The 23,591-nt window shown below is 50.3% G+C and overlaps 8 protein-coding genes across 8 annotated transcripts; 2 read left to right on the top strand and 6 right to left on the bottom strand.

The window, feature by feature from the left end:
• Positions 1-1,014: 1,014 nt before the first annotated feature.
• pacC (putative C2H2 transcription factor PacC) lies at positions 1,015-3,299 on the bottom strand (the record flags this gene model as incomplete). Its single annotated transcript, XM_057068529.1, is given in 3 exon segments — positions 1,015-1,509; positions 1,521-2,723; positions 2,788-3,299. 3 exon segments carry the CDS (start codon positions 3,013-3,015, stop codon positions 1,015-1,017), a joined length of 1,926 nt encoding a protein of 641 aa, XP_056919384.1. The 5' UTR covers positions 3,016-3,299.
• Positions 3,300-4,236: 937 nt separating this feature from the next.
• Positions 4,237-5,262, bottom strand: N7503_008981 (oxidoreductase, 2OG-Fe(II) oxygenase family; the record flags this gene model as incomplete). Its single annotated transcript, XM_057068528.1, has 2 exons — positions 4,237-4,861; positions 4,931-5,262. The coding sequence occupies 2 exons, from the start codon at positions 5,260-5,262 to the stop codon at positions 4,237-4,239; spliced, it is 957 nt and encodes a 318-aa protein (XP_056919383.1).
• Positions 5,263-5,690: 428 nt separating this feature from the next.
• N7503_008980 (putative C6 transcription factor (Mut3)) lies at positions 5,691-9,317 on the bottom strand. The gene is made up of 5 exons (XM_057068527.1): positions 8,817-9,317; positions 8,005-8,752; positions 7,336-7,947; positions 6,891-7,275; positions 5,691-6,839 (listed from the first exon to the last, which is right to left on the bottom strand). The coding sequence occupies exons 1-5, from the start codon at positions 9,055-9,057 to the stop codon at positions 5,802-5,804; spliced, it is 3,024 nt and encodes a 1,007-aa protein (XP_056919382.1). The 5' UTR covers positions 9,058-9,317; the 3' UTR covers positions 5,691-5,801.
• Positions 9,318-10,664: 1,347 nt separating this feature from the next.
• N7503_008979 (sugar porter family MFS transporter) lies at positions 10,665-12,412 on the top strand (the record flags this gene model as incomplete). The annotated part of the gene is made up of 4 exons (XM_057068526.1): positions 10,665-10,839; positions 10,896-11,098; positions 11,163-11,243; positions 11,294-12,412. 4 exons carry the CDS (start codon positions 10,665-10,667, stop codon positions 12,410-12,412), a joined length of 1,578 nt encoding a protein of 525 aa, XP_056919381.1.
• A 127-nt stretch (positions 12,413-12,539) lies between these two features.
• N7503_008978 (DUF1593 domain-containing protein) lies at positions 12,540-14,116 on the bottom strand (the record flags this gene model as incomplete). Its single annotated transcript, XM_057068525.1, has 2 exons — positions 12,540-13,739; positions 13,808-14,116. The coding sequence occupies 2 exons, from the start codon at positions 14,114-14,116 to the stop codon at positions 12,540-12,542; spliced, it is 1,509 nt and encodes a 502-aa protein (XP_056919380.1).
• Positions 14,117-15,008: 892 nt separating this feature from the next.
• Positions 15,009-16,982, bottom strand: N7503_008977 (sigma-70 region 2 family protein; the record flags this gene model as incomplete). The annotated part of the gene is made up of 1 exon (XM_057068524.1): positions 15,009-16,982. One exon carries the CDS (start codon positions 16,980-16,982, stop codon positions 15,009-15,011), a length of 1,974 nt encoding a protein of 657 aa, XP_056919379.1.
• A 2,641-nt stretch (positions 16,983-19,623) lies between these two features.
• N7503_008976 (putative PHD transcription factor) lies at positions 19,624-22,168 on the top strand (the record flags this gene model as incomplete). The annotated part of the gene is made up of 2 exons (XM_057068523.1): positions 19,624-21,145; positions 21,207-22,168. 2 exons carry the CDS (start codon positions 19,624-19,626, stop codon positions 22,166-22,168), a joined length of 2,484 nt encoding a protein of 827 aa, XP_056919378.1.
• A 338-nt stretch (positions 22,169-22,506) lies between these two features.
• Positions 22,507-23,552, bottom strand: N7503_008975 (uncharacterized protein; the record flags this gene model as incomplete). The annotated part of the gene is made up of 2 exons (XM_057068522.1): positions 22,507-23,241; positions 23,301-23,552. The coding sequence occupies 2 exons, from the start codon at positions 23,550-23,552 to the stop codon at positions 22,507-22,509; spliced, it is 987 nt and encodes a 328-aa protein (XP_056919377.1).
• Positions 23,553-23,591: the final 39 nt, after the last annotated feature.

Raw genomic sequence — 23,591 nt, 5'->3', positions numbered from 1 at the left:
AAGAAGAAATAAGAAGCTCAATGTATTCCAAAGAAATAAAGAAACAGAAACAGAATAAATCTAGTGCGCCGCTTTGGCCGTAAACAGTGGTGGAGTCTGGTCACGCTCTTGTATAATACCGACCGATTAGCAGGAGGGGGGGCGGGGCTTATCGGGTAATACCATTACATACACATTACGTGCTCAGCGTGGGATCCACGATGTTTCCGAGTGCAGTTACATGATCAGTTCATCGTGAACCATATCCTACGTTAGATGAGGGGCTGCCTTGGAAGTGATTAAGGTATGATTGAACACAGGGTCCCTGGACTCGGGTCTAGAATAACCTTAACTATGCCTCCCTTTGCAATAACAGACTGTTTGTAGGATTATCAGCTTCATATTTGCAAGTCTACTTACTAGTATTCTATAACAATTGTACACCTGACCATTGGATCAAGACATCTTTGCAGGAATCACTAAACCTCTGTTGACTGGGGGGTGTCGGTCGTTTGCGTCACAAGGCCCCGGATGCAGTTTAGTCTCACCCGTTGGAATGTTGCCATGCCCCTTTTGGATTTGACATGTCGATCGGGGTTCATATCGCCAAATCCGGGGAGACTATGCCAACAAACTATAAGAAACACAACATTACAATCATGTAACCTTAATCTTGCCAAGGGGTGATCTCGATCTGTCCCAGTTCTGGACTTGGTTACACTACTCTATGAGATCATTGGATGCAAACAACATGAAAGGCTGTAAATAAACAGCGTGTGCGGTTTTATTGCTACAGAGAGGCTTCCAGGAAGACAATTGAGACAAAAAGAGAACAAGATGGGAGGGAGACAGAAGATCAATATAAAACAGGCATGGTCCACCGATGAGAAGGGTGAAGGAAATGGCTCTAGGGCCGTGCTCACAAAGGAAAATAAATAAGTAAAGAAGATAGATGGGTAGAATGAAACTTAAACAAATAGTCGTAACGGCGTTAGATGAGAAAGGCCAATGGGATCAATCCAATTTTGATGCCCCCTATACATCATCACCCGGCATCTTAGCGTCTCCGTCTCCGTCCAACCCACGGAGGGTCGGGTAGGAGACAGTCTCCGCAGGTTCGGTTTTGGTGGGCTCCTCCTTGGCGGGCTCAGAGGATGCACGTGCACTAGCAATCTCAATGCCCTCCATAGCTCCATCAAGGGTGGGGGACCCGGACTCGCGCCCTGAGTCAGGGTTAAACTGACCGGCCTCCAAGAGCTCCGAAACTAGGCGTCGGAGGTTCTCAAGCAAGCGAACCTTCTCCACCCAAGCAACATTGACATCACGCTCAGCCACCTCGGTAGCAGCCTGAGCAGTCCGCTGAGCAGCTTCCTGGTCAGAATCGGGAGAGGTGCCCGACAGAGCAGGGTCAATCAGACTCTCCGATATGTTCATGCGATCCTTGGTTGGAGTGCGTTCGCCATCTGCCTTGCTATCTTGCGCAGTATCCATCTGGCCGTCGTCAACTCCGCGCTCTGCCGGGCGCGCCCGCTGCAGAGTACCTCCGGTGTAACGACGACGATCATCGTTGTCAAAGGCACCGAGAGTGGAGGGGGAGCGGCACCAGATGAAGTGGGGTAACCAGCACCCATGCTATCAGACATGCTGGCAGATGGGAGACGAGGGTACATGCCGGCGCCACTCTCATGAGGTGGGGAGACGCGGTGGTTGTGCATGGAGATGGGGGAGCGGTTGGAAGTGTACGACTGAGCGCTGGAGGGAGGAGTCAATGCTGGAGTGCCGACAGATGGGGAGTGTGCCTGCATCATGGGTGCAGAGGTGGTGGCTGTGACATGGCTAGGAGGTAATTGGCTTGGTGGGGAGTGCGTGGCACGGTAGTGCATGCCAGGCTGCACGTAGTGGGCACCGGGCTGCGCAACACCAGCAGCAGCCACGTTCTCATCACTCTCGTAAATGGTGTTCTGCATCTGCTCAAGGAACTGATCGATATTGATCAGATCGTTCTTGGTGCGGACGTTGGACATCGGAGGCAGGTGGTAGGCAGGTGCCTGAGAGCCACCGGGGCTATAACCACCACCTCCACCCACGGCGACACCGGTGGGCATGGGCTGGTACTCAGGCACAGGTCCGTTCAAAATAGGGAGCTGGAGGGCCTGCAGACCCAACAACCGCTGGCCAACAGCAGCATAGGAGTTGGGGTCAAACTGACGGCGCTTAAGATCTCCAAAGAACTCATTCAGCGCATCGTATCCGCGCTTGCGGTCATAAGAGGGGGCGCCATCATGGCCCTGGCTGAGGGCGTAATATACATTGCCGTAGGAATGCGGGTTGGCAGGTGGGGGTGGCGCCGGGTGTGTCTGGTAGTACTGGGGTGCGCCATGAGTATAAGCTTGGTTGGGGACACCGCTGATGGGACCCTCGAAGTAATGAGTAGCAGCCGCATAACCCTTGGGGTTCTGAGGGAACATCATATCAGGGTGGTGGTGGTGGTGCTTGAGCCCGGGCTCAGGCGACCGGATCTCGGAGTCATCCGCGTGGGTCTTGACATGCTTCTTCAGATCCTGAGGACGCTTAAAGGCCTTGCCACAGAAATCACACTTGTGCGGCTTCAGAGGCACATGAACTCGAATGTGCGAGGTAATGTGGTCGCGCTTCACCGTAGTGGTGTTGCAAGATCCCCACTGGCAAGTCAAATTCAAGTTGTTTGTGCTTTTGCGACCGACATGGCGCTCACAGACGTGCTCCTGATTAAACGACCGCTGATTAGTATTCCACTGGACGACAACACTAGATTTGCGACCAGCTTACATAGAGCGCTTCGGCAGTAGGACTCTTCTCTGTACAGCCCACCCATTGACAAGGCAACTGCTCGCCGCCATTCATGGAGTTGTTGATGGCAGCGGTAGCGGCGGCGGCGGTCGCCGTGACCGAGGCGGTCGGAGTAGTGGTGACCTGCGCCACGGGATGTGTCTGGTCAACGGGCGCCGACGGCGCCAGTTGAGGTGTTGAAGTTGGGGGGATATTGTTCTCCGTCATGATGCCAAGAAACGGGGATTCTTGTCGTGCTGGCGGGATGCCCAGGCACAACGTTTATCAAAAATGAACCAAGAAAAGAGGGGGCGAAGAACACCGGAATTTGTAATCTGGCCACCAACAAGAGGTCACACAGACGTGATATAAAATAGACCAACGTGTCCAAAAGGTTCAAACAGGGGGAATGAAGAGGAAGAAGTGGGATGGGAAAGCGCGTAAGAAGGGGGTAGAGAGTAATAAGCCGAGCCTTTGCCCAGAGTCTTTTTTACCGGGGCGGGACAAGAAAGGGACAAGCACGGACAACGGGCCAAGAGTTATTGCGGGGCTTCCAAGAGTTTTTGATTCTCGTTGGAGAAAAAGCAAGTCCGAACAGGGGGGCTGTGCATTCTCCTCTTGAAAATGGTGAGAACATATGATTTTAAAATATGGTCTCGTGTACTTATCTTATTTCAAGGGTGCTATGCCATCACACCTGGTTATCGCAACTCGTGTAGAATTCAGCCAAATGTCAGCCTTCTCTCATGGACCCGGTCTGTCGCCCTAATCGGGTCAAGCGCCAGACTAAAACTTCCCCAAATTTACCAAATTACCAAATCACCAAATCACTTCAACCAACGAACCAATGAACTCAGTACAAGCTGGAGGAGTCCTTGGATCCACGACCCCTGGGTGATGGATCGTTCTTCGTGCCACTTTGCCCAGTGGCAACTAATTGGAGGCGCCAAGCGTCGTCAGCCATGGCGATACATTCTTGGCAGCCAAGGTTTTCCTCTTTGCCAATTCCCGCTCCGAAGCCCCCAATCTATGTCTCGGCGCAATTGGCACTTGGCATCCCTTGTCTCCTGATGAATGTCGTTGCCTATTTTCATTGGCCCCCACCGTGATCTGTCTCGTGTGTTCTTCTGTTTATGGGGTTGAGAGACAGCCGGGGAAGATAGCATAGATCCCGGGGTGTATCGAAAACCACATTATGTTCAGACAGGTCTATGTATAGAACTATGTTACACGCTATATACCAATTGACGCCATATACAACGACTCTTGGAGCAACCTTGGAGCATAACTCCAACCAGTAGAACCGAAGCAGGCGGTGCAAATTGCACCACCTGGGCAGTGCAACACCAAGCATTCCATGAAGATGGCAACCCAAACAACGCCCCTCGAACCAAAGCTCTAAACCAGAAAAAATGGGCTATATACACAGATACACTTCAATTGTGTACCTTACCCTCTACGCGCCCGCATCGGTGGCTGATACCAACTCCAAATGTTCAAGCCCACCTTCGTCCCCGTCGTAACCGGGTAAGCCGCATGCCAAGTCTCAGGATACCCAGTCCCATCGGAACGCAGATTCTCCCAAAAGATCGCATTCCCCTTAATAGGCTTAAATGTGATCCCCGGTTTCTGCTTCGGTATTCCTCCCAAATTCTGGTCCGAGTTCGAGTCTAGATCCCCAGCTTGGATCTGAGCCTCGGCCCCGTCCTCCTCACACTCCAAAAATCGACACCACTCCTTCCCCGGCGGCATCGTCAACCGTGGGAAATTCGTACCCCCACCTTCACAGTCGGCTCCAAGGTACACCATGAACGTACTCAGTCTGTCTCCACCACGTGCAAGCGTGCCGGTCCAGTCGTAATGATGCCGGTAGTGTCCTGAGGCATTGTATCGCTGTGCCCACATGCGCTCGATGTATAGGTGCGGACGCCAGCCTTGGAATGCGCGGGCGCGGTCTTCGAGACAACGGACTGTGTCGTCGCGGTCGAGGAGTGCGCGGTCGGAGAGGCGCTTGCTGGGATCGACTTGTTCTGTTTTGCCGTCGTAGACGATGGAGGGCTTGTATTTGTCCACGCTATCGAGATGACTATGTTAGCTAACAGCTGTGCCTTTGGCTCTTCACGTGTGTGTATGATATGCTTACCTGATGTCGACTAGATGATTCGCTTCCTCGTCGCTGAGGAAGTTCTCCAGGTACAAAATGAGGGGTGCGCGTGAAAGCAAGTGTACTTTGTATCCGGCCGGCTCGCCCGGACAAGTTGTCGGAACGCCATCTTCTGGGCTTATGAAGCTATCATCTCGGAGATTTGGTGCTGGAATTGTGTCTTCGTCGGTCCAGTCGAATATGTTCACGTTCTCGGAGTTGGTAATGCTGGAGCCGAAGAATGTTTGCAGGAGCGGAGAGAGGATGAAGATATATACTGGGACAAAGTATAGAGCCCAAGTGACGACGGTGGAAAGTTTTGGGAGGGACATTCTTGCGGATAGATCGGAGTAATTAATCAAATCTTATTCAATATAGTGAAATGACAGAGCTTCCTGAATAGCTCATGCGACCGGTGCGCGTGGATGGCGGAAGACTCCGGACAAGGTATTGGAGGTCGATATGCTCAATTGCCAAGGATAGTATGACTGAAGGTCCCAATTGATGGGTTGTTGGTTGGCAAAGCCATGTTGAGTGGGGAGTAGTCGTCAGTCTCGATGGGGTGATTCCGGCATGCGAGGATCGCTGAAGTGGGTCTGGAGATGTCCGGGCTAAACCGTTCCAGGCATTGAAGATCAGTGAAATCATCTACGAATACACGGTGGTATGTGAAAAACATTACTATTCATTTAATGCGATTGCTAGGTCAATCGCCTAACTAGTCCTGTATGTCACAAATGACCTGTAAGAAAAACAAAAAAAAGAAAAAAAGCACGCCCACAACTACGTAACGCCGACCAGGTATAAACATATTTTTCTTTTTTGCTTTCCTTCGTAAGTGCATATCGTCGTAGAACCAAAGTCATTTGGTTTACACCCCGGCATTCATCCACTGGGTCCACTCATCGTTGGGTGCGCCGTTACTAGGGCGGCAAGTGGTATTGTTTCCGAACAGGTCATCGAATGAGATGCCCAAATCCATGTTCATACCCATGTTGTTCTCGTCAAGACCCATGCTGAAGTCTGGAATTCCACTGGTAGGCTGCTGTTGCTGCATAGACTGATCGGGAGCAATATTCCCGTTTGTCGGTTGGAAGTTATAACCTTGCCAAACAAAGTTCTGGTTGGGAATGGAAACCAGGTCGGGGCTGCTTAGAGCTTCGGTTGGGGTATGACTTTGAGAGATTGGGGAGTGGACGCGGGGCGAGCTCATTGATTGAGTGGGAGCATGAAGGCGACTGGGCACCGATGACTTGATTCCGGGTGTCCCAAAGCCGGGGAGGTTTGAAAAGTCAAATCCGGGTGTGGTGACACTAGGGTCGCTTGGTGAATTTACCATTCCGGTTTGTGAGGCTGAGTCGTATGGGTAGTGGGCGGAGGAGATGCCTGAATTATCATGTCGGAAGTGGTCGTCTTCTAGGGTGGACATGGGCTGAGTGGGATACGCGAAAGGATCGTCGGAGGGGAACATGATAGGCATAAGATCCGGCAGGTTGCTCGGGTTGGTAAACTGTTGCGACCACGCCAAGCTCGAGGGCTCTTGATTGGCCATCGAAGCGTTCATAGAGGACGCGGACATGGGTTCCGGGGTGGCCATGGTTTCTGTCAACAGCTCAGGTGTCTGGGCCATCCAGGCCGACTGGATACCATTATCAGAGGGGCGATTGTTCATGGCCTGGGTGGTATCCAGGCTCTTTTGTCGACGGCTCGAAGGGTCCAAGATCGGAGAATGTTGCATCATCTGGGTGGGGAATGTGCTTGACCGATGAGGTAAGGTGGTTTGCTCTGATGAAACATTGATGGGTTCTGGCTCTGCAGAAATGCTAGATGGCGCTGGTCGCTTGAGATTCACTGGAGTCTTAGTGCTCTGGCGATTCTTCAACATCTCTGGCAAGGTCTTGAACAAGCACTGCATATTGCATTAGCATATGACAATTTCGACGATAGGGTTCACACTTACAGTCAGGCTCTGAGAGCAGCGGTCCGCCGCCATGCTTTTCTTAGCTAGGCCAGCCAGTGTGGCTTTACCCTCCATAGCATCCTTGAGAACACCATCTTTAGCAGTAGGAGAATCAGGGTTCTCAACCACAAAAAATATCAAAGAAAGGATGGCAAAATAGGTTGTGTACATGGTGAACCAGAACGACCCATTGAGAAGGCCCCGCTTGTGCATCCCGGTCGTGATGTGAACGATATTGCGGGATACGCTGACGCAAGCCGCCGCACAGGCATAAGAGCGCTTGTCGACGCCACGGGCCTGAGACCCACCAGATACGTAGTGTAAGAATGGACGGTACATGACCATTTGCACGTGAGCATAGCTGATGCGGAGCAGCTGACGAATCCTAAAAAGCTTATTAGCTCATTCTATCCTAAGTGTAGGCTCGCGGACGTCGATTTCATACCTTTCGAGCTGTGGAGACACCTCCGTACCAGGGCGGAGAGCTGGTGGCAGTTCCTCCATCCAGTTTTGAAGATCGCGCTCGATTTCGCGAATCTTCGAGTGACTGACCATGTATCGCTGGTCAAATTTAGAGCGATAGCGCACGTTTTTCACGGGATAAATATACTTGACCACCTTCAAGATGATGTTGGAAAGGCGGGTATGCGCATTTGGACCGGCCATCAGAGGGGTGTAGTCTGTGGGCATCTGCATGATACCTTCCGCGGTAATGAACTCTCCGTCGATTTCCAAGGGGTGTTCTTGGTCAATATCATCGTCGCTCAGCATCTGCGGGAGACCCAGCAACGTGCTGACATAGACATCCATTTTTCGTACCACCCAGAATATGCGTTTACGCAGTTCTCGCTCAATCGGATTGAAGTCCGCTACCACATTGCGGTGCAAGCCCAATCGGAGTGCCGAGCGGAGCGCGATTCCCACATAGGAATAGCACGTACTAAGCTTGGCAGAAGATTGGAGGAATAGAACCATGAAGCAAATCGCTTGCAAGGAAGTCAGGTCTCGACAATCTGTGACCTCCAAAAGCTGCCGCCCAGCCTTGAAGAATTGGAATCTGACAAGAAGATCAGCTACTATTTGTAAACTCATCGGGAAAAAAAGTGAAACTTACCCTTGGCCAATAGCACCCTCGTACCCCGCTACATCGAGGGTACCTACCCCGTCATCGGAGAACAAACACCCTACTGCCATGACAATGAATAAAAGCGGCAAAAAAGAGTTCTCTTCGTTTGTGTATTGTTCAGGTGATTTGTCATATATGCGCTCGAGGCTGGCGTAGAAGGATGGCTCATGCACGAAGCGCATCAAACTGCAGGCGTCATCCAGCGCATTGTGACACAACCGTCGTGCAACCACCCGAGGAGGCAGATCGTGCGTCGGGGGCAATGCTGAGTCTTGCGGTGAATCCGAGACTGATTTGGGGCTTTCGAGCGATTGCGTAATGCTGTGGGCTCGTGTAATGGGCAAATCGGCGGCACCGAGTTGCTTGCGCAGCCGGCGGACAAAGATGATGCCCGACGTGTGGCCATGATAATCCCAGTGACCCTGGTCATCACGATCTAAACAGCCAGAGTTATCAACCATGGTCTCTAGTAGCGACTCGTCTCCACCCTCAGGGGTTGGTTCGACTGGCCCCGCAGGTGGCTTCGGCGCGGAAGGCCCGGTCGGCTGTTTCGCCTTCTGCGCAGCGACAAGGCGCTTCTCTGTGGCTTTTACATCCAGCTGTGGGTCATCGAGATTGATATCAGGAAGAATGGAACGGAGGAGGGCTTCTGCCTTGTGCATACGAGCCTCCAGGGCTTCGACATATTGCGGGGCTGGATTGCGACGGCGGTTGGAAGGCTGATCATACGTGCATTCTGTGGAATGTCAGCCACGTGAGACTGGAGAAGGGGGGAAGAATGGAATTTCAGTGGTTCGCACCATAACTATAGACCGTACAGTGGGTGCAGGGTTGTTTCCCGTCACACTTGATCTTCTTTCTACGGCATTCGTCACAGGCGCGACCAACTCGTCGCCTCTTTTGCATCGGTAAGGACTGGTTGGATTTATGATCTGCGGGGGAGGTATCATGCGGCGAGAAGTCCTCTTCATGTGAATAGGCATCAATCATAGAGGGATCATCCTCATTCTCGCCAGAATGAGGACCTGTGATCGTGGCCATAGTGTAGACAGTGGGAGACTGTGATTCATGTAAGGGAGAGCTTGGCGGGCGATCTATTTAGCAAGTTCTCGATCGCCCTCCTTGCCGGAACATTAAACGGAAGAAAAAAGAAATAATTAAATTCCAGCGACGAATGAAAAGTAGAGTTCAACACGGAGTACGAAGATCAAGAGTCGAGAGTAAGCGATGATGAAATGATTATTGCAAACCGAAAGCGGTGTAAGGTGGAGAGAACCTGTGGAATGTTCCTCTAAAGCTTGGCTTGACTCGCAAATACGGATCTTGAGTGCCCTATAGATTCCACCATTGGCCTTTTGCCTTTGAAGAAAAGACCGATGACAACCGGCTTATGCAGACTAACCGTTAGTCACCAGATACTTTTCGGACATCCGAGAGGAGCAAGGCCGACAGCGGCGATAAAGGGCGGGGATTTTCCAGGGTTCTTGTATTGAGGCATTTTCGCATCGGCTTCCCCTCCGATGATAGAATTTTCCTGTCTCCACCACGGGTTTCTTGACACGGCTGGAATCGGACTGTGAGCTTCGGTGGACCGTTTGACATGCCGAGATCTAGCAGATTTAGGCTGCCGATTATTCCGTCGGAATCTTCTACGGGAGCTGTAGAGACTATTTCACCAAGTAGTCCCAGTACTTCATATGCACTCCACCGGTACATTTCAAATCGGACTGCCGCGTGAAAGTAGCAAAAGTCCTCCAATTAAACTCTCGGGGTATTCGGTCAATTGCTTAATCGCCGAGATGAGTTGCCGACCATGCAAGATTGCGGCATTTTTTGAACTTCAATATTTGCCCTAAGTTTTACGTCAGACCTATATAGGCACGACATCTACCATATACTCTACGGTATAGAATGGGTTGACCTAGGATGATCAACTTGCATGAACCTGTGCAGCGAAGAACATCAAGGGGAGTAAAGGTTTACGATTAAATCGTAGTTGCCTCGGCACCCGACAAAGATTGATTAGCGATTTGCTTTTATTACGAGGCTGCAGATGATATATCAATTAATCTTGCCAAAGGTTCGATAGCCTGGCCCTTGATTGATATCTGCTTATCGTCATGAAGGGATCAACCATGCAAAGGGGACCATGACAAAACCCTGTGACGCGACTGGGAATGCCCAGTAGGAGACCAAACCATCGGTAAAAAAGCAATCTGAAACTACCCAATCATGACGGAGTAGGGAGTACAAACTTACACTGTACAAGGTCCATGGAACCAATATGAGTCTCGAACGATTGGCGATCGGCGGGAAAACTCAGTTCAGCTTTAAGCTTGTTAGCCCTGCAGGGGATATTATCTCTACAACCCCGATAATCCATTGAATAATCAGCGAGTCAACTTGTCTAGCAGGCTGTCAAGTTGCTCCCAGTTGCTCCCCTCACATCCTGCATGACATTCCAAGGTTCCAAAGCTCAAGGTTGAAGACTAATTTTTGTGATCGACCCCCCTTCGGCACGTCCCACTTCCCCAGTGTGGATCGCCACATTCTGCGACGCGCCCCCAAACCTGAGCTGAACCAACTCTTATATCCTGTCCACCTAGCTACCTGTTGCATGGACAATGGCAGTTGAGCTGCTTTAAATTATGGCTTACGTGCTAGTCACTCTCTGTTGCGCTTTCGCGGCCTTGGGGTCATTCCTGTTCGGTTATGACTCGGGTGTGATCTCGTCGAGCATAGAGCAGAATGCCTTCCTGGCTAAATTTGGGTCGCCTAGTCTATCTGATGCGGCCAGTGGTGGAATTATCTCCTCCTATACAGGTATCGTTCACTGCACTGGAAGATAAATGCAAGATCCGATTTCTAACGACTCTTAGGAGGGGCAATCGTGGGGTCTTTGCTTGCACCCTACATCTCTGATTTCAAAGGCCGGAGGATGGTCATTTTCATTGGAGGGGCTCTTGCTACACTTGGTGCTGCACTTCAAGGAGGTGCCGTCACTGTTGCGATGCTAATCGCTGGTCGATTTATCGCGGGCTTAGCAATTGGTCTCATGTCTGCAACCATCCCCGTATATTGCGTACGTCGGTCTAAATCACCCAAGATATTGTTGCCAAGGCCGTCATTGACTGATTTTTCCACAGAGCGAGGTTGCGCCACCCCGGATTCGTGGTATGCTGGCGAGCATGCAGCAATGGATGATTGGCCTGGGAATTATGGTGGCTGTAAGTGGCGTCAATCTCATTATTGTGACCCTTATCTAACTAGTTCATAGCAATGGGTCGGATATGGATGTTCCCGCTATACCGACGATTTTGCCTGGAGATTTCCTCTCTCATTGCAAACAGCACCAGCGATCATCCTAACATGCGGTGTCTGGTTTCTCCCCGAGTCGCCTCGCTGGCTCATCGAACATGGACAGGAAGCAGCCGGTCGGTCGGTACTGACTAAGCTCCATTTGAATTTCAGCGCGACCAACGGCCAGCTCGTTGAGGAAGAGATGGCCCAGATTCGCGAGAGTGTCGCTTACGAACAAACCGCCGCCGTCCGCTCCTGGCGTCAACTCTTACTATCCCGGCAGTGGCGATATCGGATTCTCTTGGCTTGTGGCTTACAAGCTTTCACGCAAATATCTGGCGCGAACGTCATCCAAAACTACGGACCCCGCCTATATAAGTCCTTGGGTCTCTCGACCTCGACATCACTCATGATCATCGGCGTCTGGGGTGCGCTGGCGCAGCTCTGGAATACGATTTTCATGGTATTCATTGACAAAGTCGGTCGGCGGAAGCTGCTGATTCCATCGCTGTTTGGCATGGGCGCAGCTATGTGTGTTGAGGCTACACTCGCGCGATACGTCGATTTCAGCGACAGCAACGCCAATCAGAGCGCACTTCGTGCTGCAATTGCCATGTTCTTTGTTTTCTCACTCTTCTTTACGGCCCTAGGTATGATATCATGGATTTATCCGGCCGAGATCTTCCCTACAGCCATTCGAGCTCGGGGGACTTCTGTCGCTACCGCGACAAACTGGAGTCTGAACTTGATTTTCGCGCAGTGCTCACCTATTGCACTCACAAATATTGGCTCGAAGTATTTCTACTGCTTTGTTGCTTTCAATTGGGCAGCCATGTTTATCGTTTGGCTTTGCTACCCTGAGACTGTGGGCCACTCTCTTGAGGAGGTTGAGGATGTCTTCACGGACAAGACTCAGGTTTCGCAGCCGGAAGTGATTACTGAGGCGCCAAGCCCGGATTCGGATCTTGTGCGACCTCGTTCGCATATCAAGCATAAGGGAATGGATCCTTTGTCTATGCATCCGACGAATAGTAGTTGGAGCAGTCGCGGCAGCAACACCTCGCCGCGGCTATGGTGTAAGAAGATGGAAGTATAAGATTATATATGTAACAAATTTACGATTCTTTGTCATTTATTGCACTAGATTTTGGATGAAACTTGACCACAATGTTCGTCTATGTTCGTTTCCTATTTCACATAAATTTTTGCTGTCGCAAGTGGATCTAATTATTCGAAATCATATCCCGCATCATATCCCCAATCGCATCCGCTCCGCCGCCGCCGCCCAACAACTTCTCATTCGTACTTTGAATGATAACACGGCGATAGCTTATAAGAGCAGGAGACCCGTTATCCTTAACTTCAAGAATCAGATGCAGTACTTGTCCCTTTGGCACAGCCACTCGACTGATAAGCTCAACACAACACTTATCCGGCGGCGGAATCGTAACATCCACAATACTACTAGCCTCATTGACCGGCTTGATCTCCAAAAGACTAACCTCATAATGGACAGACCACTGCGTCGCACTTGGATCACGATACTGATACCATTTGAAAGTGATCTGATCATTCGGGTCAGGGTCATAAGACGCAGATGCATCCAACTGAAACGTCGATCCTGCCTCCAGCTCAAACAGCAGCGGTTCAACCCCCTTACTACCATTTAAAACAACAACAGGATGATGATTAGCGACGCTCAGATTAGACGAAAGCGACCACTGCATTCGCGCTGCAAAATCAGTCTGGAAGGCATCTCGCCACCGCCAAATCGTTGCCTGGTTGGACTTATGTTTCTGTCCATCAAGTCCAACAACTTCATCAGTAGTATCGCTGAAATGGCCATTAGCCACTCCATCACCACTAACATCAGTGGCAATATACCGACCACCCCAAGATCCATATTCTGGCCGCTCGGGCACACCCAATCCATTCTGGATGAGATACAAGAATGTCGGGGTGTCACCCTCTGGAATAAACATGTAATCGGGGTACTTTGTGCCAAGCGGTCCAATCTGTATATTCTCGTTGATCCATTCCTTGCTAATCTTGCTTGGGTCCGGTCCCCCTTTGTCGAAGCCGTACCATTTGTCACCGGATATACCGCACCAGGCTGCCATGCCGTATTGATTCCAGCCGTGCACGGAGCAGATATAGAACAGGTCTGGGTAATGGTGTCTGATCCAGGTGCCCGTGTCATCTTGGTCGGAAATTGTGTAGACGCGCAGCTTAGAGCGTAATTTCAGGGCATCTGCGGCTGAGTGTGTGTTTTGAATTTTGAGGAGGACGGAGGCGAGGACGTTTGTTCCACCCCAGCAGAGGATCCAGAGGGGGTCTTCTGTTGTTGCGAGAATGCTTTGTAGGAGGAGCTCGCCTCCTTCGCTGAGGGGGATGTTGTCTCCTACTGCTTTCATGCCGTATGTCTTCGATATTACGCAGGTCAGGAGCTGGCAATAGATATGAATTTGAGAGTCAGGCGGGAAACAAATACCTCTGCACCTTTCTTAATGAGAGATCTCAGATATTGTGCTGTCGGATAAGGGTCGTTCGGATTTACGTGGGCGTTGAGGTTGTCGACTACTTTCTCATACCCATCCACGATCTTATGCATATCCTGCGGACAGACCTTATTCTTCATCCATGTCGACGTACAAGCGACCAGACCTTCCGTCTGAAACTGGTTGGAGTAAAGGAGGTAGCGAACCAAAGACTCTGCATCATCGGGTTCATTGGAGATGTCACTTAAAATGAATACACGTGGTTTAGAAGGAAAAGTCTGAAGTTGGTTGGGAGACGCCATGATTGATTGCGGCTCGTGGGATGTTTCTTGGTAAAGATATTATCAAGCAATGAATGACAACCATGAGAGAATCCGGCCTTATTTGAACCTGTCTGAGTACAGTAGCATGTTCCCAAAACCGCAGCTCGAGCCCCGCAGCTCCATATTGGTGATGCGGGGCATGAAAGATGCCGGAGTTCAGCCGATGCACTCTCGAACTAGTAATTGTAACCGCCAGGCACCGATGTTTAGCCGGTGCATCACCATCGAAGATCGGGATCCGCTTTCGTATCAAGTAGGCCTTGCGACCCATGTAGTTTGAGTTGCGCGGCTCCGGCCCGGGAATATGGGGTAGTGAACCACCTCTCAACGAACAAGATTCAGCACACCATGTAAGGATCATGGCTTGACGGAAAGCGGGTGACATCCACGGCCGCAAATTGGAATTATAGAAAAGAGGTCTTTCACTGCAAATATACCGATTGGCCATCAATGAAATAAGGATTCATATGAAGATCATGGCTCAGCAAAATTCACCCACTAGATTTCACCCACAACCCTCCACGAGACTGAAACCAGAAAATGGAAGTCCTTTAATTATAGATACTCTGATTGGCCAGTGTCATCCGTAGCAGAGATTACGTGGCCTGGTTTCTTTCTGTCAGCCTCAACTATAGGGCTGCATCCTACATACTTGACACCCTCCCAACCACCAATGATACTTATTATGTCTATAATTTAGTAATTTATGAACAGATGGCTACTAAGAACCTGGGATTGATGAGATTTCACCTAAGCAAGGTTGGAACATAGCTAGGAATTGAGAGACTTTCTGGATATTCAATTATCGAAATTGTTGATTCGGATCAGAATATGATTATATAAGTTGTACAGTACATATGATTATTGATCATTACATCAAAGAAGGCATAGTATAGCTCGTTAAAGGCGCCTCAAGGATCTCGCGCCGTAGATCAGTTTCCCACAGATATGCGGCAGGCTCCGACAACGTCATAGTGAGACAAGAGAAAAGGAAATCATTAATTCGGTACCACGAGTCCGCACTTAACCGCTTAGCGATTTTCAGCATTCGACCAGCAAACCAGGGCCGTGCGGAGGGGGATGTAGCAATGGGAGAATATTGTGTGAAATCCGGGGTCAACTCCGAAAATGCAGGGGATATGGTGCCATCACGATCAGTGACCCATTCTGTTGTATATCCGTCATTGCATGCAAGGAGGATCTGGAGGATTGCTTCGACAGAGCCACTCATGCTGACTTCACTGTCGATAATGGCTTCGTCCAGAGTTCTGAGGAAATTCCCTGCATGTAGGGGCGTGTATCGGTAGTCCCAGAAGGCGGCGTTCAGCATCATGAGCGCAGTTAGCCGGGCGACCATTTGCTTGCGATCTCCCGAGGATGTGAATCGGGAGCCAGGAGGTGCAGCTAGGATTTGGAATAGCTGGGATGTCTCTGACACTGCTGTGTGTCGAGATGGATCACAGGATTTTGGATTGTCTTTTTGATAGAGGGCGAGCTGCTCGCAGCGTCGGAGAAAATCGAGGAATTCTTCGCAATGAAGACGAATTTCATCCATGGGGTAGGTGGTCGATATTTGCAAGGAATTTGAAGGAGGTTCCACACAGGGTGATGTATCGGATATGGCAGACGACGTAGAAGACGGCGGAGAGGGCATAGAGGCGATGTTGTCAGAAGGCTGAGAGGGCGTAGAATCCGGCGGTAAGGTTGTGATGGGTGTAGGGTGCTCAAATGAAAAGCTGGGCCCATGTGTTTCATACCCCGATAAGATATAATCTTGCCAATTGATCAACATTCCAAGGCGGGTGTGAGCAAAGGCAGTGGGCCCACCGCGACTCCGAATCATCTCGCGCGCTGCACGCATATGAACCCAACTAATTTCTTTGTGACCTGGTCGTGGATCGAAGTCTTCAAGAGCAGCAGCGCTCAAGCAAGATATAATTGCGACATCGGAGTTGTCTCGGGGGTTCTTAGTTAGGTGCGCGCGAAGCATGCTGACAGCGCGATCTCGATGCAAGAGGGTATCTGTGGTTTCAGCCTCGCTGCGGACCCAGGCCCAGGTATTTGCCGCGTGGACGAGGATAGTGTTCTGGAATGCCACTGCGCCTTTCATTCCTTCAGGAACAAAGACTTGGGTATACCAGTTATGGGCCTTTGGTGATCGAAAATGTGATCCATAAGAGCACGCAGGCATATCGTTAACGTAAAAGTCGAACAGTCTTTGGCCATCTAGGTCCAGTTCCAAGGGAAGTGAATTGAATGGATCTGTCCTAGCAGCGCTCATAATAGTTCGTGGGGATCGCGCAAGTTCCCAAGGAGTTGATAACGCCGAAGAGCTCGATGACAGGCTAGGAAAGCTCGCTGTCTTCCGTAGATCGATATGGACAAAGTTTGATAGGAAAGGATTTCCTTGTGTCTCAGGCATTGGATCCCGAAAAGGAAGATTGAAAGACGCATCGTGTGGATGTGGTAACATGGGATGCCCGTAATACCAGCCCTGTACGTTTTCGATGTCGTCTGATGCATATCCTTCTGTAGATAGAGAACCTCGCTCATTCGTCGATGCGCTTGAAGCACCTTTGTCGTCTTTTCTAGGATTTTTGACAGATTTCTGTTTTCCTGCTCGATCCTTTTTTGGACGTCCGCGTTTGGGTGGTGGTCGACTCAGTTCTTCTTCGCTCTCACTTTGACGAGAGCCACCTTTCTTTTGGCGCATATACTCTTGCATCACATGACGCTTTACCTGTGTCAAGTTGCTCCGGCGGTTGTCGGAGGCGTCAATGAATTGCCACCGTGTGTTAGCAGCATCTTGCTGGCTGCTTGAATTTCCTCCATCGGAATTCGACATGGCGAACCAAATGGCGCTCGGAGAAGGCGAGAGACCCTTTGTGCTCCGATATCGCGTTATTTCAGGTAAAAATGGGAGGATGATGGATTGATGAAGCGCAGTCCCCTGCGTTATGACTGCAAATGCAAAGAACCATGAGCTGTCAAGTGAATCTTACTGCATCGAAAAAGTGATCCTTCGGGGCGGAAAGGTTTCAGTAGCCGAAGATCAGACAAAGCCGGGGGTGGAATAGCGGGGGGGGCGAGGAGATACGCAAAGGCCAGGGTTCCACCGAGCGCTCGTGCATTGAGCCTAAAAGGCGAGCTTGTTAAAGTAACTTCGCCTCCACTGGTCATTCAGGGCAGCAAAGCTGTACAGGCAGATATAAGCTTGGACAGAGAGATGATGATCCAATATGCCGGACCAACACGTGTGGTTCGAGCTGACAAGGTCAAAAGTCGGGATCTCCGTAGGCGAGCGAATCAGCGACCAGCAGGTTCCAAGTGGAAATGGGGCCAAATGAGTACAGGGCTATAATTAACGAGAATCCGACAACCAAGACTCTGCACCGATCCCATGCCCGATCGGGGATGGATAAGATCATTTGGTGCGGCCCGCGATCAACGATAATGATGATTGGCACAGATACATCGCACTCTCATCCCCAATTTAGGCTAAGCGTGATCCAAGGGCCACAATTTAGAGCGTGCTCCACAACGAAATTCTGCATGACCGCGAATACGAGGATGAATAAGCTATTGAACCCGTTGATATCTGCAGCTACCGGTTTCAGGGTGAATTATATCGTTGGCATGAAGTCGAGATGAACGTTCATGATAGAATTATAAAACTTGAAATGGGGCCTTGGAAAAGAGGTACTATGGACGTCGAGTCCTCGGAATTTCTCCGTGTCTTAGAATCAGTGTGTCAGTGTATGACGGCATTTACGGACCCGACAGACCGTCGCAAACCTTTTCCGGTGCTCTGCTGTAAGATGACGATTATCGAATGCTCCCCGCTATGATCCACTGTGTTTTGTTCAGTACATAGATAAAAGACCCCACATACCATCCGCGACATACCGTCTTCGGTATCATTTATGACGATCATTGCCAGGGTCTTCAATGAAGCTGGGAGTCCTCCTGACTACAAAGTACGGAGGAGTCAGGGTTACATCTGACAGCGCCCTATATCAAGACTGCTGCAGAGCGGGAACGAGGCGTGACTGACATGTTTATCTGGTTCAAGGCGTTATCCCCTTATTTCTCTGACGCACTGAGGCGATCTTACCATAAATACAGAAACTTTGATTTCAGTTGCTTAGTGTATTTTCGGAGGAGCCCCGGGCAGATTAGTAGTCTTTAAGGACGAGACACACCTGTGATTTCAGGGCCAAGGTAGCTTTGGTGCCGATCGTCGGCTCGTCCAAATTTGAGCTGGAAATAAATGCTGATACGGCCCCCCTTCAGATTTAGCACATGCAAGCTGAACTCATGGTTCATGATGCCCCTGTTTCGCCATAATCAATAGCCTATATCGTTCACAATCACTATTGTTCTGATCTTTCCCTAATTCAGCACTTCTGCGGATGCCACTTCCAGAAGAAATGGCCAAAAATCCCGGCGCATCTGTATCCAAGCCTAGAGATATGCTTCCTCACCGAGATCACTGGGATCTCCAGCGTCTTCCATCCCTCTGCGACCTTGAATGTACCGGTTTTGTTAGGTGTACATGAAAGTATCCATGTGCAGAACCTCCTTGCTACCAAATGTTTGCCTGCAAAGACAAGTGTATGGAGAATGTCTTGATGGTAGTTTGGCTGTATGAATTCGCATTTGTGTATTCGTAGGCCTAGGCGATCTTTTGGCGTCCAAGATGGGCAGAAGCAATAATTTATTCAGGGAAGCCAACAGGCTGTTTTGGGGGGACCTGTATCGTTCCGGGATAATGGGGAGCCCTGGAGCTGTTGCGTTAGTTATCGATCGTCAAGCTTGCAGCTCATTGTGACATTGTTTTGTCATTGTCAACTGCGACTTAAGTCCTTAAGTCAGGATGGCCTGGAAAGCAGATCATCCAAAGGCGGTGGGCCCTAAGGCGGTGAGCCCGCGCCCGCACTGTCGCGTGTTGAACAACTCACCGCCTTGACAGTCCGCCAAAACTCCGCGTCTCCGATCCGTATCCAGGATTCAAGGGACCTGACAGCGCTAACGTGTGTGGCTCTGGTGAGGTTTTGCATGTTCCAGCCTTCTCTCCATATTTATTTCTCCAACCTCCACCCCTCGAATACCCCTACAAAGCGAATTGGGCCCCCGCTGTCCCTCTCAAAGGAAGCGGCGGAGTCCACGATTTCTCGCGAAAGAAATCCCCCGGCGACCCTGTCCCGGGTGAAGGGCCGCCCTGGTCGCATATTCTTGCTGTCGCTGGGATATCGGAGCCTCTAGAGAGGGCTTAGACATTGTATGAATCGATCAAAGTCCCATGATGCCTCCAACCTTCTCCTTTGGGTCTATGTGGATTTAACTTGTCCCGCGCTCCCTGTGTTCTCGATACACCCTGAACCAGTCCCAGTTTTCTGGACTTGAGTATCGCACTTTTCCCTACGATATTTTGATATCTCAGTGGAAATATTCGTTACAAATTGAGTACGCTCATCGCTATTGTCATGACACCGGATATGGAGGCCGCGGGTCGCGTAACACATGTGAATGGGTTCGCCGACAGCGCAAAGACCACCAACACGAGTGTTAACCCGTACGAAACCAGCCCAGACCATATTCCGCGTGACGACCCCTTTCTCGCCCAAAGCGCACAATATGGACGTTACACCCCGCAACCCAACGATTTCACCCCTCACCACAAGCACTGGTACCACTCTGACCCCGATGCGAACGCCTTTTGGGTGGGAGTTGCCGAGAAATTCTGCACCCCGGAGCACTCGCTAAACATCACGGGGCCCAGGGAAGGATTCGCTGCAGGCAGCGTGATCATATGGGTTGACCGCGAGTCCGCTGCTGGCGCAGCTGCAGAAGTGTTTTCTTGCGTGAATGCTAATGAATTGTCTGCGGCACGAAAAGTTGAGGAGCCACTCAGAGAGATCGGCGTTGCAGTTCCAGTGACATATTTTTGTGGGACAATCGAAGGGCGGAACGTAACAGTGGAATCTCGAATCCCTGGAGTCTCGCTCGAAGTTGCAGGTCGATACCTCACCCCGAAACAGATCAATGTTTTCAAAAACCAGACTCGCCAAATCCTACAAATACTCGCCTCCATCGACGCCTCCCTCGACGAACCTACTTATGTCTGCCGCGGACTCAACTCCCAGGAACCGCCCTCCCGCCAGGAATCAGAGCGTACCATACTATTCGCCGAGAAGAATACGAAGGAGGAGCTGTGTTTCACTCATAATGATTTGGTGCCAGCGAATATAATTGTGAAAGATGACCGGGTTGTGGGCGTTACTGGCTGGCGACAAAGTGGATTTTTCGGCTTTGAGAGAGCGAAAAAGATACACCGGTTATTAAGGAATACAGATCTGCCTAAGCCGAAGGGCGGCAAGGGTACGACATGGTCAGATCTCTACGATGGTGATTACGATCCGAGCCAAGGTACACTGGTCGCAATCAAAGATACCCCTCTTCCATCAGTCAAAACAGAACCTAACGGGGATGATTTTGAAACCAAGTCTTTTGGGGGTGATGGCACGAATGACTATGCGACCTCGAAGAAACTTTCCAATCTCAGAAATGGCGTGAACTCCCGAGCATCATCTTCCGATCGGTCCTCGCCCGCAAACTCTGTGAAGCCCCCGGCAAAAAAGGGACCTGCCAAAAAGAAGCCCGTGGCCAAGCGCAAGGCGAATGAACCAGATGCAGATAGTCTGGATGGACGCCGATCCAATACTCCTGCATCTCGCACGACCAAAATACCTGGTCACAAGCAGGATTCTGTGTCTATTGCAGGATCTCCTGCGCCCGAATTAAAGAAAAACCCTAAAAAGCGTACCAAGCGGCCAACCGAGGAAGACGACGAGGAAGAGTCAGATGAAAACGCTCTTTTCTGTATCTGTCGACGACCCGACAATCATACATGGATGATCGGGTGTGATGGTGGATGTGAAGATTGGTTCCATGGAAAATGTGTCAATATCGATTCTCGAGACTCTGAATTGATCGAGAAGTACATATGTAGGTCCCCCTCTCTACCCAGTTTCCATCTTATTGGCCGGTACTAATCAGACGACAACAGGCCCAAACTGCAGTGAGAATGGCAAACGCTGCACCACGTGGAAACCAATGTGTCGTCTCCTTGAGTGTCGTAAGCCAGCGCGCGTTGCGCAGAAGAGCAAATACTGCTCTGATGAGCATGGTCATGAATTCATGCGCCGTCAAATTTGCAACCTCAAATTGGCGCCTGACAGAAAAGGACAAGAGGACCTAGGTAGCATGGGCGGTATTCTCACGCCTGGCGATCTCCGGGCAGCAATTCTCGGGGTGAAGTCTGTGGCAGAGTTTAGGCAACTTGGTGATAAAATTCTGTCACCGTCACCAGAATCCATCAAGGAAGACACTCCCAGTGGTGACATCCCCAATGGTGACACGAAAGAGAAGTCACCACCGGATACTAAAAATGAATTCGATATCGACGCACACAATGTTGAGTATTCAGTCGAGGAAGCGGCTAAAATCGAAAAGATCCGGGCACGACGCAATGAACTCCTCCACCGCAAAGAGATGCTTGCTGCTCGTACAAAATTCGTGACCCTTTTACGCCAGAGAGCTAAGGGCCTGGTAGAAAGGTTGAAGCAGCAGGAGCCAAAAGGCGGGTGGAAGGACATTTGCGGGTTTGACATGCGACTCGCATGGTCTGACCAAGAGTTCGATGATTGGCGTTTGTCCGAAGCTGGAAAACTTGCTCTCGCGGAAGGAACAGTTCAAGCTCTGGCTTCTAGCTACCCTGCTGACGAGGACACACCAATGGGCGGTACAGCAGAAGAGGAAATGAACTTCTTAACCCGCGGAGTCTGCATCAAGAAACGTTGCGAGAGACATAAGCAATGGACAAAGGTGCAACAACAGGATATCGTGTTCGAAGAAGATACCGCAGACCAAGATCTCGCTCAGTGTGCCATAGACGCACGCTCCGTCGCTGAGAGAGCTGTTCTGCGGAGGTGGGCGGAAAGAGAAAACATGCCAACAAATGCGAGCTAGGGGAAGATACCCAGGATTTCGTTGATTTCCTAGACCGCGACGTGGAGCATGTACGAGGATTGGGCAAACAAACCCAAAATCGGAAAGTTTGATACCCCTTTTTTTTTTTCTAGGCAGACAAAAGCTGGCTCATGGAACGGAGTTGGTATCTTGCAAAACCGGGAGAACTCGGCGGGGTCTGTCATTGATGACTCTTTTGCATGGATTCATGGCGCTTCAAGGGGTGAATCTGGATATGTATGTATGTCGAATTGTACGATTAGTATCGATTGCGCCGTAGAGCAATTCCAACGAACTTTGAGAAATTTTTGCAAATATCCACATCAGCATATTTAAGCTCATCTTTGGGCTGACCAAATCCCCCATTTTCCTAGCCCTGCCCCAGTGCGATCTTTTACGACTTCCGCCACGCGGGCATATTTCACATCGGAAAGCAAGATGTGCGTATCGATACCCTGATCCAACGTCCTCATCAACAAAGTTGACAGGAGGGAAGATCCAGGTAGCTGAAAAATAGAGTGAATTCCATCATGATCAGTCGGTCTCGCATCTACTTCCCGTCCAGTCGACCCATCATGCTCAACTTCAACATGAGGTCCTAGCCCGTTCGTATTGACAAGCATGACGGAAAGAAAGGAGCTGTATGTGCGAGACATGCGCGTCAATATCCGCAACGTACTCGCCAGCACAGCTGCTCCTCTGGCCGGATTAGAAGCTCGGACAACGCCTTCAGCTAATGTGTCCAGGCCGGCCACAACAAGGATGATAGCGGGGTTGGTCGAAGCTGCCGCCTGGTCCAACTGCTGTCGCTTTTCTTGGGCCTCTTGAAGTAGTTCCGAGACTTGCTTGATAGCCTGAGCGGCATTTTGCAGATTGTTCACTGGAAAAAGTTGTACTAAGTCTAATCGCTTCAGAGCATCGTCTTTGGATAGAGCTGAGGGGCCAGATTGCAGGTCTGTAAATAAGTTCCGGGCTGCAAAGGCATCGAAGTTACTTGGATAGATTATGAAGGTGTTTGCTTCAGCTGATGACGGGATTTTCCGCAGGTGTTTTGTGAGAAGATAGCGAGGAATCTGTGTCTTTGTTAAATGATGCGGAGTGAAATTTTGGATACACATGGTGGCTTTCTTACTTGTCCGATGTATTCATCGTTGTCGCTGCTTCTGGTTCTTAATCGTGAAAACCCGATGACACTTCCGCAGCGGAAGATTGCATCACTGGATGATTGTATGCCAGCGGCCCAGTCGTCCTTTAGGTTCCAGTCATTTGTCGTTGGTCTCTGGGTAGGTTGCTCGTTCTTCGTAGCTGTGGGTCCAGGCTCACCGAGCAGGGATTGAGCAAGAACTGGATGAGCGGGCTCTGCGGAGTAAACGTTGGAAGTCATGATCACGCATGTACACACAGAGACATTTAGTCTTTCATA

This window comes from Penicillium pulvis (assembly GCF_028828015.1).
Source record: "Penicillium pulvis strain IBT 33274 chromosome Unknown contig_7_segment1_segment0, whole genome shotgun sequence".
Lineage (NCBI taxonomy): Eukaryota > Fungi > Ascomycota > Eurotiomycetes > Eurotiales > Aspergillaceae > Penicillium > Penicillium pulvis.
Note: the sequence above shows the minus strand (reverse complement) of the source record. Positions and strands in the feature narration are given on the sequence as shown.

Excerpts from the sequence above, each read along its gene's own strand:
- N7503_008980 (XM_057068527.1), bottom strand. The coding sequence starts at position 9,057 with ATGGCCACGATCACAGGTCCTCATTCTGGCGAGAATGAGGATGATCCC. Across the intron at positions 8,753-8,816 it reads CTGTACGGTCTATAGTTATG|AATGCACGTATGATCAGCCT; the intron begins GTGCGAACCACT and ends GACATTCCACAG. Across the intron at positions 7,948-8,004 it reads GAGGGTGCTATTGGCCAAGG|ATTCCAATTCTTCAAGGCTG; the intron begins GTAAGTTTCACT and ends TCTTCTTGTCAG.